Below are 13,555 nucleotides of genomic sequence, written 5' to 3' on the forward strand. Positions count from 1 at the left end.
TAGTACACTGCATGTTTTGCTAACTATTTCTCATATTTCTTTCGCTGATCTGAACTTACAAATGCGCTTCCAGAGTTTTCATTTACGCTTCTGACATTTTCGTTTACGCTTCTGAAGTTTTCGTTCGCAATTCTGGCACAGACCTACCGTGTGGGCGGGCTTAACAGCGGTTTGCTCTCATTGGCTAGTGAGATTTGGATTGACAGCTCCTTGAACCGGAAGGAGAGACTTCAGCGGCGCGAATTTTGGAATCTGTGTGACCATAGACATCATCGTGTGTGACAGTCTAACAACAGTAGCAGCTAGCACATCATCAATATTAATAAAACCGAGATGAGTAATCAGGAGCGGCACGGAGCATCATCAACATCCTCAACTGCAGGGCATTCGAGGCAGCCCGAGGTAAGTTTAATATCAAATCCATAGACAAATCTAGAAACAAGTTTTTTCTGCTCTCTATCCAAGTTATGTCTTTATTTAGATCGTTCATTAATGAACTGGGCTGCGTTTCTGAATCATTGCGAGGTAACGATCGTAAAGCACTTTGATGGCTGGTTGTAAGTTATGTTTCTTTTGTGAAACGCAGCCCTGGTACTTCTTAAAATATTTTTTCTTGAATCATCTAAATCATCTTCTTTTGTATTTAATAACAGTGTTGTTAACCGTTAAGTAAATTATTCTATCTTTGTGATTGTCCATAAAAAAATAGAATCTTATTTTCTTTTGATATTATTGTTTAGGGCCAAAGAGAAATGTCACTTCTCCAGGTAGGCATACATCCATTCATGTTATTCTAATGCATAAAAAAACGAACGTGGGTAACTTTTTAGCTGTTTTTTAATATGCAAGGGATTTTATTAGATTTTAAATGTCTAACGTTACCCTGCTAAACTTGGCAAGATCAGCATGGAATTATGTAATGTTAGTTACCTTGATATGTAAGCTAACCAGGCATTGTTTATACCTGCAGGAACAAGTGCAAGAAGATATCTTACAGCGTATGCTAACCAAATTTAACTTGATTTGTCGGAATGAAGCTATAGATTTGGAATACCTCCTGGATGTTGCTCAGCAAGAACTTGCTTTGGCTATTAATGCATCAAATCATGTTAACATCCCAGATAATTTAATTAGGGGTCTACAGGAGTTAATCAACGTAGTTAATATATCTCTGAATTCGGAAGACCCTTCAGGAAATCCGTCAGAAATTGTAACTTACATCTGGGGAAACGTGGGACGCCCACGTTTGGAAATCAGCAGGGATGACCTTAAAGAGCTTCTCACTACTGCTCTTCCTGTAGAAACTCTTGCACAGCTCTGTGGTGTTTCAAGAAGAACAATGAACAGAAGACTGAAGGAGCAGTCCCTCTCTGTCAGAGGCTGCTATTCCAGCATATCGGATAATGAACTTGATCGTGTAGTGAGATCAATAAAAATAAGAATGCCCCATGCTGGTTACAGGCTAGTAAAAGGGGAACTTTTGGCTAGAGGGCACCGCATACAATGGCACAGGTTGAAGGCCAGTATGCGACGGGTGGATGGAGCTGGAATTTTGGCCAGAATGCTCCAGCTTGGTTTTGTAGCTCGTAGAAGTTATTCTGTTCCTGCTCCATTGTCCCTAGTTCATGTGGATACCAACCATAAACTAATCACGTGAGTATTTGAACTCTAAATTTCACTTGCATACACACACATACAAAAAATATTGCTGTCTTCACACAGTGATGCATCCATATGTACACAAAACAAATGACTTACAATAAACAGCATAGTTGTGTCTGTATTTGTCTTTAGTTTCAACATTGTGATATTTGGGGGGATTGATGGATTCTCAAGGAAGGTACTGTTTGTCAAACTTTGTATATGGTCTGTTTTTAAACTCAAAAGGTTATAATAGTTGCCAGATTTGTCACTACAAATTGGTATCAAAAGTAAATGTTCTATTATAAAATATTAAAATCGTTTTAATTTTAGATCCTGTATCTTGATGCTGCTGCAAACAACAAAGCATCGACTGCTTTCTCATTTTTTTTGGAGGGTGTCCACAAACATGGGTGGCCGTCGAGGTAAAAATTATCTTTACTACATGACATGTTAGTCATGGTGATTTATCAGTGTTTGAACCTATGAATGAGACCTCTTCAAATCTTTTGTCAGATCGCCTCTTTGATAATTCGCACAGTGATTGTCGCTCACATGGGCGGGCACTGATATGCTTCAGATTTCAGGCTTTTGTCAGCAGTCTCCACAAAACTGAAAGTGATAATCAGGGCTAAAATCATCTGTGTGCTTGACAATAAATATACAATTACAGGAACTTGTAAAAAAGTTTGTAAATCAATAACACCATGCATGCATGCATGTTGTCTAAATCTTTTCCAGAGTACGTGGTGACCAGGGAGTTGAAAATGTGGACATCGCTCGTTGCATGTTTTCAGTACGAGGAACGGGCCGAGGCAGTTTCATTTCTGGAAAAAGTGTGCACAATCAAAGGTACAAATCAAATCATTAAGAGTTGCATCACATGCTCTTTATTTCTTGTGGGGCACAGTCACTTGCCTTACACATGATGCCACAAACAAACATCTCTAATTTAATCTCAGCAGAAACCACTCGAGTCTAATGTTGAAACTCACTAACAATGAGCAAATTTATTTTTCAAATCTCCCCTGATTAAAGGGGTGGTCGCACTACACCGTTTGTTATATTGACTTCCATTTATATACATTCAGTTGTGGGAGACTGAAAATGTAAGCACATGCAAAGAATTTTCTCAAATTGCTGCATGTGCAGCTTTAAAATTGGTGTTCTTTCAATTCAGTTTAGAGGTCACACCATGACGTATCTTCGAAACCTGAACTTTGTAATGCAGCAATATGATAATTATTTGCATTTTCTTTACTTTTTTGTAAGCTATGATTTGTGCATACTTATGTGTCTTTTTATTTTAGAATTGAGCGTCTGTGGTGTGATGTTTGGTCAGCCATCTCTTGTAAATATTATGAAGTCCTGCACACAATGGAAGAAGAGAGAGTGCTTGATCTATCCGATGAGCTGCACCTCTTTTGTGTGCACTATGCAATTCTTCCACGGTTGAAATCGGACCTGAAGGGCTTCACGGGGAGCTGGAACCACCATCCGATCAGAACAGAGGGAAATCTTTCACCAGAACAGCTTTGGTACATCGGAATGTTACAGACACCAGTGGATGAGCCAGATATAGAGGTATGCTTTAAGCATCTATGCAAAGTTAAAAAGATTACACATCCAAAAATGCTAATTCTGTTTTCATATGCTCAACCTTAAAAGGTATTTCAATTGAAAATGTTCATGTCGTTTCAAACCCGTAACTTTCATCCATCTTCAGAACACAAATTATCTTTTTAATAAAATCTGAGATATTTCTGTCCCTCCATTGACACTATACATATAACTACCACTTTCAAGCCCCGGAAATCATGTCCTTTAAGAAATATATGTGACTCCAGTGGTTTAACCTTAATTTAATGAAGCGACTCGACTGCTTAGTTTTTCAGTTCATTACTCTTCATTTGACTAATGTAAATGTATTCAATTGAAGACCCGATTTAGTTTTAGAGCTATCAAATATAAATGTAATGTAAATTGTAATGTAAATGTTTTTATTTTTTCAGATAGCTGAATAATTAATGCTTTTCCATTTTGGCACTATTATCTTGACATAGCAAGAGGGCTCTCAACTCCGGCCCTCGAGATCTACTTTCCTGCAGTTCAGCCACAACCTTGTGTATTTGATTAAGTTTAGAGCTAAACTCTGCAGGAAAGTGGATCTCGAGGACCAGAGTTGAGAACCCCTGCAATCGTGACTCATTTCAATGCCTGGTATAAATAGGGCCTAAAATACATTTAGGCAAATAAATGTCAGGATTTTCATTCTGGGTGAACTATTAATTTACTTAAATATAACTTCTTTGGGATAAGATAATTAACCAGTTTATCAAACTAAATAATTTAGGTCAGCCTTAAGTTTTTATAATTAAAAGCAGTTAACAGTAAAATAACAATGGTTTCTTTTTTCAGGTGGTGGAGCAACTTTTTCGAGAGGAAACTCCTGATACTGACTCAGAGGATGGTGTGGTGGTGCCAGAGATCCATTGCCCTTTTTCTGACCAAAAACTTGCTGTTCTGCATGGATTGATTAATCCCTTGACATCACCATTGAATGACAGGGAGCTTTATGTCCAGACACTTGCTATCATCCAAAGATTGTGCTCTATTTAACATTTAAATGTTTAAGTAAAACACTCACAAGTACAGATGCAGTTCTGTCGGAATTTTAATTAAAAAAGAAAATCAGTTAATTGCCATTAAAACATTTAATTAATTTTATACAATGCTGTAAAACATTTAACCATTCAGAAGCATGTAAAGTTATTAACACGTTGAACATTTTCTCTTTGAATTTTAAAGATGAAATTAAACCTATTGAGAGAAATTCTATGTGGACATTTCAGTTAATTTTTAAATCTACACCCTAAAAAAGCAACCTCCATGTTGCACAGCTGTTTTCATTATTTCTTTAAATTCATCACAATTTGACAGATGTGCAGTGGGAAATGTAATGGTTTGGGTGCATGCACTGATGATTGGATAGCAAAGTGTGTGGCTTGGCAGTCGTTGCATACAAGTGTGGTCAAACTGAACAGTGATTTTAAAGGCCTCTCTCTCTGACAGAAGCAGGTGCCTATGCGCTTGACCAGTCAGCCACTGCATCACCTGAGGGACAGAGAGTGCTGCCTCATCCTGAGCATCTCCATCTAGGGCAGTAAAATATACAATGTTTTAAATAACCATTGATAACATCACAACATTTGTAAATTGTACCATTTGTAATTTATTTATGTGATCAAAGCGGAATGTTCAGCATCATTACTTCAGTCTTCGGTGTCACATGATCCTTCACAAATCATTCTAATATGATGCTCAAAAACGTATCAATGTTGAAATCAGTTTTTGCTGCATTTGTGTGGAAACAATGATACCATTGAAACATTTTTGGTAAGATTATAAAAAGACAAATGAATAATTGTATTCATTAAGGATGTATTAAATTGACATAAGAAGACATTTATAATGTTACAAAAGATTTCTATGTAATAAATGCATAAATAAATAAACTTTCTATTCTTCAAAGAATTATGAAAAAGCATAACTACTTCCACAATAATGTTAAGCTATGTTAATGTTAACTTTTTCCAACAATAATAATCTGAATTGTTTTTTAAGCATCAAATCTGCATATTAGAATGATTTCTAAAGGGTCATGTGACACTGAAGACGTGTAATGATTGATCAATCAGTTATCAGCCATATTTTGACTAATAATGTTTTACCGGTGTAGAAATATAATAAACATCTGCATTAACACCTGAAATGAATACAAACTTACCTTCGAGCTCCATCAGAAAATCCTGGAAGTGATTCAGTATTTGAACCTCTTTGATATGTTTTAGAGTGCCACTCTCACTCATTTGTGGAACAAGATGGGATACAATGTAATGAGAGTCCACCTGAAACACAACAAAAATGACAAACATTATATAAACAGCATCATGCAATATACAAAGAAAACATAATTTAAGGATTACTGCTGTAACATCTTTTAAACCAGCTATGCAAAATAGAACTAGTACGTTTTGAAAATCCTATCACTTCACCTTATCATTACCACCTTGCATAACAAAGAGGCTGCGGCACACTTCCCTGTTCTTCTCCATAGTGTCAATTAAACAGTAAAGCTGTAAACCTTCACGGAGCTGCTGAAGCATGAGTGTTCTCCGAGCAGCAGCATGCATTACAATCGCTCTTTAAAGAAATAAAACAAAAATTTCAGTGTTAATGTTTAACCATTGTATTTTCTGTGGAAGATACATAAAATAAATACATTTAAAAAATACTGCAGAGTAAAACCTTGTTATATTCTCCTTGTTGTCCTCATTTATAGGCCCCGTGTAGCCACAGTTGACAATCTGTTCACTGTAAGATGACAAGTCTGAGGCCTCCTCGATCTTTAAGTAGAGGAAAATCTAAGTGTTACACTTCAAAAAAAAAAAAATACATGGCAATAGAAATAACCTAAGACAATTTGTTTTCTGATACCATTTTAATCAGTGGTGAAAACTCAGCATCGTAAACGTTATCCTTGGTAGCGTTTTCAAGGGTTCCACTCAACAGAAAATCATAACACCAGTCCTGAAGAAATCTTGGAGCTGGGCCACCCTGTGCAAGGCTAACAGCAAAGACCTCCCCAGCAACTCTGTTGCAATGACAAGTAAACAAGAAACACAGTATAGTAGGTTTTACAATTTACCAGTTAGTGTGTACCGGTATTTGAAATTTACATGTTTAAATTACATTTGCTTTTGAAAGGATTGTTCAGCCTAAAACAAATGCTTCCTATTTAGATCCAGAAAAGTTTAAATGTCATTGATTTTTGTACAGACAATAACAGCTGAGATTTTCTTATTTGTTTTCCACAGAAAAAGGCACACTTAAGTTTGGAATGACATGAGTGTGAATAAATGACAACATTCATTTTTGGGTGACCTATTTCTTTGAGGAGAAACACTTACCGAAACAGGCCATTGTCAAGATCATTCAATGAATATTTTGGCATTTTGCCTTTGCCCTCCTCTCCTTCGAAGAGTCTGGTCTCTATGCCACCAATCAGTTCTATATATATATATATATAAAAAAAATAGATATCTAACCATAACAAATTAACAAGAAATCAAATGTTTTTTTGGTGTAGCGTTTAAGATATGTTACCAAGTAAAAAAAATATAAAAATTCTGACCTGTCAGGAATTCTTTTCGTAGAGCACCTGTGTCAACTCCAGCCTCTCCTAAGAAAGTAATCTTTAAAGTGTTGACTGGGGAGCTGATCTTTTGTCGCCTCCAAAGTAACAGACCTCGTTCCACAAGGTTCATTCTGGACACACAGATGCTGAATCCCTTGGAGGTGTCAACTTGAGCAGCTAGCCATCGTAGGACATCCTCCTCACTGTAAATTGTTTTTATATTTAACTGTTAAATCTTTTAAATATTCAGCACGGAATGGTTTAGACCGCATGATACATAAGTTATACATTTTTACTTAACAATATTAATGTTACTTTTTTAAATGAAAGTACCATGACATCTCTTCATTTTGTGGCTTCATTATATCAGGGCTCCTTGTTTGAAGGGACTCTGAACTAGGAAAAAAAGGAACTGTGAAAATATAATACTGTTTATGTGAAGTAAAAATATTGAATTCAGTGCATTTATATGTAGCTAATTTCCATTAAAGTCTAATTTATCAAGAAATGTCAAAATATACATCACGCACCATAAAATTAGACTGCAGTTTCTAAACTGCTATGTGTATTGCATTACCTTTCCAAGTCACCACAAACACTTGCATGGAGCTCCAATTCCATCAGAGGAAACGTTTTCATGCACACAGGACACTTTGCATCTGTCGACTAAAAAGCAAGTAATTATGTAAAATACTAAAAGCAGTCAGAAGGATGTCATCCCATGCCAGAAGTAAATTACCTTTTCCTCGAAGGCTGGAGGTGAATCAGGTACCTGGTTATAGACAAAAAAATATATATGTAAAAAAACATTTCCATATGCAATAGGGGTGTCACAATATATCGCAATACAAAAATGCAACAATATGTATCGTGGATAGTGACAATATGTATTGTGTATAGTTAATCAGTGAAAGGGTGCAAGCATATTCGTTTAATTTAATTCTGTATTTTCAGCTGCAGAATCATGAATACTTTTATTCTGGTGTCACTTTTGTCCTGTTCATTGGGTTTCTAGCACCAAGTCCAAGATATTCATTCACACACAATGTAATACCAAATTTAGCATTTTAATCAACAGTTCATTTATTGTTAATCTTTTACCATACGTTTTGGAGTATCGCAATAATATCGTATTGTGATATGTATCGAGTCGTAACATGAGGGTATCGTTACAGCCCTAACAGCCTACATAAGTTACTTAAAAGGTAACCTTAAAAAAACAACAACAAGATTTTACCTCTGGTTCCGAATCTGAGAGTGTCTCATATTCCAGAGTATCGCATTCCCTCACATGCAGGGCAAGAATTTGAAGTGGCATCATTTTAAAACATTTCTTGCATTCTGCTTTTGGCATTAGCGAAAATTCCTGTGCATCGGAGGGAAGAGGAGAAAGATCGAACTCATCCTGTAAAGGTACAATATACAGCATGGTTTTCCCCCCTCCAGTTGCACATCTGATGGTACTGCCACTGTATCCTTCCGACTCCGGGGGAACAAGATTCAGACGCCGCCTTCCCTGTCCACCTGAATAAAAGTAACAACATATATATATACTCTATTATGTAAATATTTTATACATCATCATCAATATATATCATCCTTTAAAAGTCTTACAAACCGGTTTATGAAAAAAAATATGTATATACCCTCACAAACAGAAAATAAACTGTAAAAGAAATTAATCAAATTAATTAACCTGATAATCATACTAGTAATGCACTGATATTTGTCAATAATAAAGGCATTTTGATGATACTGGAGGTTAAAAACACGTATTTACTCCCTCGTAGACTTTTTGATAGTCAAATGCAAAATAAGATTTAGTTTTTGTCCAAATAGCAAAAGTGTGAGAGGAGTAATGTGTTTTTTTTGTTTTTAACAAAAAAAGTATTTCATTATATGGACATGATCAGCATTTTTGTAATATTTAATTATTTTGCTGTTCATTCTCAGGTATTCACTTTGAATTATGATGTTTAATTGCTGAAAACATGAATATTGACTATACCAACCTATTTAAACGTACATAAACAAATAAAATATACATGAAACTAGTTGCATTGTGTGATTCTCTGAATCTCTGTAACTTGCACTTAGAACTTGTAGTGGTGTCCAAATAGTACCAGATGCCTTGTAGAGAAGCCATCCTCCAGATGCTGACTTCATTTTGGGGTAGGTATCACAAAACAAGCTGGAAACCTAAAATCCACAATTACAACAAATTATTATTACAAATAAAGTTATGGTATCCATCAGCTATGAATGAATATTTTATGCATAACCTCTGAATGAGTCAAATCATCAGTCATTGACAGATTTCGTTTCCCCAGTCCAGCCTGCATGAGTTGCAGCTCCTCCGCTGATGAAGGGGTCATTTCTAAATTTTTATTTAAAAGAAACGCTGAAAACACAAATGGTTTCCAAGCTTTGATGAACTTGGCTGGTTTACTACAGCTGGGTAAACGCCTTTTGGACCCCCGCTTAAAAAATCCTGGGAAAGACCTTCAAGAGATGATTAAATAAAAAGTTAGTAACTCAATATTTAGAACAATATATATATATATATATATATACATTCTGTGACAGATTGCTTATGCTACTCTATGTAGGCTTATGTAAGTTGCTTTGTGCTTTGGATAAAAGCATCTGATAAATGCATAGGCTACATGTGAACAAAATTGCATTGAAAATAGTAACTGTCATTGTTTTCAGTCATGACTGCAAGCTGAAACCTGGCCATCTCTTGGTCCACAGTCTGACACTGTCCTGAGCGCTGCCCCTGATTCTGACTCTGCCTCGTGCTGGTTTTACCCAGCGACTGGTTGAGCACCTCTATGATGTTATGTATAGCTGATGCAGCATCTGCTGCACCGACATTTGAGCCTTGCTGCAGAATAAAGATCAGTCTGAGATCTTTGCTTAAATTACATCATGTAACATCCTTGAACGCATCACATATGTTGGGGTATAACAAAAATGTTGGGGGTAGCAATCAAAGTACTCAAACTACAAAAATTGCACTGCAGACATGTGAATAATAAGAATATAAACACGTCAAGATCGATCTACTAGACATAAAGACATAACTTGGATAGAGAGCAGAAAAAACTTGTTTCTAGATTTGTCTATGGATTTGATATTAAACTTACCTCGGGCTGCCTCGAATGCCCTGCAGTTGAGGATGTTGATGATGCTCCGTGCCGCTCCTGATTACTCATCTCGGTTTTATTAATATTGATGATGTGCTAGCTGCTACTGTTGTTAGACTGTCACACACGATGATGTCTATGGTCACACAGATTCCAAAATTCGCGCCGCTGAAGTCTCTCCTTCCGGTTCAAGGAGCTGTCAATCCAAATCTCACTAGCCAATGAGAGCAAACCGCTGTTAAGCCCGCCCACACGGTAGGTCTGTGCCAGAATTGCGAACGAAAACTTCAGAAGCGTAAACGAAAATGTCAGAAGCGTAAATGAAAACTCTGGAAGCGCATTTGTAAGTTCAGATCAGCGAAAGAAATATGAGAAATAGTTAGCAAAACATGCAGTGTACTAAAAACGAAGTCAATAAATTTGCCAGCGAGTTATTCTTTTTCAGTTTCAAAGATATTTTATTCAGTTTCAATTTATATTTTCATTGATTTCTTGAAAAGTTACGTACATTTTTATTGGCACAAAAATAATTCCATATGATTTGATGATGAATGAATGAATGGATGAAATAGGTGACGTGTTTCTAAATTAACCCGTTTCACACGAAACGCCCTTTACGATATTTGACATGCGATGGATGATCTGAACACAGCTGAAGACTTGAGTCTGTGTTGTGCTTCATAAATCTATTACCAGTCGTAATAAATCTTGAACGCTTGCGAACTTGTTTATGTTTTGAATAGCATGCTACTCATGTAGTATTTAGTAGCCTATATAATGCATGAAGAACTGCAGTGTGCTTGACCAGACCCTACTGTTGAGGATGAACCACTGATGTCGACTGCAGTCCTTATTTGTGCTCCAGGACTTACTTGATTGAACTACTGCAGTTTTAAAGGAAATTGTGAGATCACTTGAAAAGTGAATGTTTATCTTTGCATGCTGTTCATATATCAGGAGGCAGTATAGCCTATGTACAGTGTGCTGTGCAGTGTGCATTTTATTAAAACTTTCTTAAAAGTCTGCATTGAAATGGAAGTTGTGACAGTCTTTTCTTTTCTATAGTGACGTAGTGAAACGGCTTCTCAAACAAGAATAAATGTAGTGCGGGCTTGCTTCTGTGGGGAAATGATTGGATGGCTGTGGTTTGCTATTGGTGGATCTCATGTGAGTGACATCATCAGGTAAGATAAGAGAAGAGAAGAGAGATTGCTGCAAGAGGGAGGGGAAGTTATCTTGATTAAAGATTAAGACTCATTAAAAAATAATAATGATGTGGCACGCCTAAATAATTTATTATATACACTGCAATATTCTATAAAAAATAAGAATTGTTGATTTTGATTTCATGGTGACTTCCAATTGAGTAATAATTAGATGTCGAAGTTGTGGTTTAGATTAATTCCAGATCATTTACAAGTGTCAAAATGAAAGTCAAGTCGAACACATTGCATTATGGGATACAGTATTCCATTTGTAGTATATACTACATACTTTTGCATTTGTTTTTGACCTTTTAGGCGTCTCATTTGTGCAGAAAAGTTTTTCCTTTGTGTTTTTTATGTACAACTTTGTCCAAATGATTTCCGTTCACAAGGATCTGCGAAAACGACTAAAAACGCTGTATTGCCAGGCCAGTGGATGGCGATGTCACTTTGTAAAGAAACACTGCATTGCCTATGCATGACGTCACCGTTGTCACAAATTTGCGCTTTCGTAGTTTACACAGAGACGATAACGGTATCGTTTTCAAAAACTTGCACTTTGAAACCCATTTTCAAAAGCTTCCATTTTTAGGCCGCCAAAATGCCGTTGTCGTGTAAACGAACGGACAAAAAGCATAAAAAGTTTGTGTAAACGGCCCATTAGATGTGTATTTTATCTTATTTAACTGTAATCCTGATAGTTGCGCTGGTATAATCATTCCTGCACCACGCATTGTCGCATCTCGCACAGTTTATTCCCTGCATACAAAACTCTCCTGACTTATTTATGTATTCTTATGTATTTATGTATAACTTAAAGGTTCTCTAAGCGATGTCGGGTGACGTCACTTCTTGTTGACGTTTAAAGTATTGTCAAACAAAACGGAGGCTAGCTAGACCCTCCCTCCTCCTCATCCGCGCACTAACCCCCCAAACCCCGCCCCCAAGTCCTTCTTGTCGGTGATTGGCTGGAACTGTTTGTCATGTTTCGTGGAGCGGGTTGGCCCAGTTTGTTTTTGTTGCTGTGTGTGGAGCCTGGGCTGTCTACAGAGATCGCGTTTCTTTTCAGTGTGTTCAGGGGACAGGCAGCCAGCGGATAGTGAGGAGATGTTTGCTGTATGTGACAAAAAAATTTTTGGCCTAAAAAACGCGTGACATCGCTTAGAGCAGCTTTAAATGTATTAAAAACGCTGGAGCCCTCAAATCATTTTTATGATTAGTCATTAGTCAGTCTTCTTGCAATGACTGGTGGGTAATTTTCTCTCTCCACCTCCTGTAAGTGATGTATCGATGTTCCCTTATTCCCTATTCCTTTGAACTGAACATGTTCACTCCCTTCGGATCAGAATCTCATTTAGTTGAAATACACCGTGATGTTCACTTCATAGGGCATTTACTGTGTGATGGATGGAACACACTTCCAGACTTTGCTGAAGTAAACTGTGTGATGTGTACTGGATGTATTGCATGTCTCAGCAGCCAGTAGTGTGAGTTGAAGTGGTGCAAAGCCCTAGACGTGAGGCAATTCCCTGCCTGCATTGCTGGGCTAGATAGGAATGTGTGGTTTTGACTTTTTTTGCTCGTCAGACAACCTTTGAAAAGGCCATGCCAAAGACTGAGAACTTAGACTTCTTGCATTGCTTTCCCAAAGCTGTGATTGGTTCAGGAAGGGGAATCTGTCTGCATTCCTGATCATTACAGAGCCAGTGTTAAAGGAATAGTTCACTTAAAAATAAAAATTGTCTACATTTACTCACCCTCAAGTTGTTTCAAACCTGTATGAGTTTCTTTCTTCTGCTGAACACAAAGGAAGATATTTTGAAGAATGTCGGTAAGTTAACCAGACCGTTGTTGGACCCCATTGACTTCCATAGTATTTTTTTCCCCTACTATAGGGTCCAACAATTGTCTGGTTACCGACATTCTTTAAACTATCTTCTTCCTTTGTGTTCAACAGAAGAAAGAAAAAGGAGTAGGCTAATCAATGACAGAATTTTCAAGTGAATCTTTAAGTGAACTATTCCTTTAAGTACGTCTGCCTGTGTCCTCCTCGAAACACTGTTCATACTGGTTTCTGTGGTTATATTCTTCCTCCGTTCTCGAACCCTTCATTCTTCAGCTGTAAGTGTATGTTGCCGCCGGTTCACTGGAGCATGTTCTCGGTTAGAGCCGTTCCTGGACGACCGTGTGGTTTGGATGCCATTGTCAAGGCTGAGGTTAAAGTGATGTCGGGACTAAAATGCCTCAGCAATGTCTGTGGGAGGCTGTTTGCTCATGACCTCCAAGCATTTGCTAGATTGTGCTGAATGAATCTTGATTATTTTGAATGATATGCCATGACTCTCACTCAGGATAGATAGTGA

At 37.1% G+C, this 13,555-nt stretch overlaps 3 protein-coding genes across 3 annotated transcripts in view; 2 read left to right on the plus strand and 1 right to left on the minus strand.

The window, feature by feature from the left end:
• The window catches only part of pls3 (plastin 3 (T isoform)), a 45,240-nt gene that overhangs the window by 575 nt on the left and 31,110 nt on the right, over window positions 1-13,555 (plus strand). The gene's annotated exons all lie outside the window — the stretch shown is intronic.
• On the plus strand, window positions 319-4,342 carry zgc:174680 (uncharacterized protein LOC100136843 homolog). The gene is made up of 8 exons (XM_056241975.1): window positions 319-402; window positions 741-767; window positions 971-1,653; window positions 1,795-1,840; window positions 1,975-2,066; window positions 2,383-2,493; window positions 2,952-3,225; window positions 4,060-4,342. The coding sequence occupies exons 1-8, from the start codon at window positions 334-336 to the stop codon at window positions 4,258-4,260; spliced, it is 1,503 nt and encodes a 500-aa protein (XP_056097950.1). The 5' UTR covers window positions 319-333; the 3' UTR covers window positions 4,261-4,342.
• zgc:112970 (uncharacterized protein LOC541543 homolog) lies at window positions 4,495-9,336 on the minus strand. Its single transcript, XM_056241974.1, has 13 exons — window positions 9,121-9,336; window positions 8,962-9,037; window positions 8,076-8,362; window positions 7,578-7,610; window positions 7,416-7,504; window positions 7,172-7,234; window positions 6,836-7,041; window positions 6,612-6,711; window positions 6,139-6,295; window positions 5,950-6,047; window positions 5,697-5,844; window positions 5,429-5,549; window positions 4,495-4,796 (listed from the first exon to the last, which is right to left on the minus strand). The coding sequence occupies exons 1-13, from the start codon at window positions 9,211-9,213 to the stop codon at window positions 4,507-4,509; spliced, it is 1,761 nt and encodes a 586-aa protein (XP_056097949.1). The 5' UTR covers window positions 9,214-9,336; the 3' UTR covers window positions 4,495-4,506.

Source organism: Rhinichthys klamathensis, unplaced genomic scaffold, assembly GCF_029890125.1.
Source record: "Rhinichthys klamathensis goyatoka isolate OS25496 unplaced genomic scaffold, OSU_Roscu_1.1 h1tg000687l_1, whole genome shotgun sequence".
NCBI classification, from domain to species: Eukaryota; Metazoa; Chordata; class Actinopteri; order Cypriniformes; family Leuciscidae; genus Rhinichthys; species Rhinichthys klamathensis.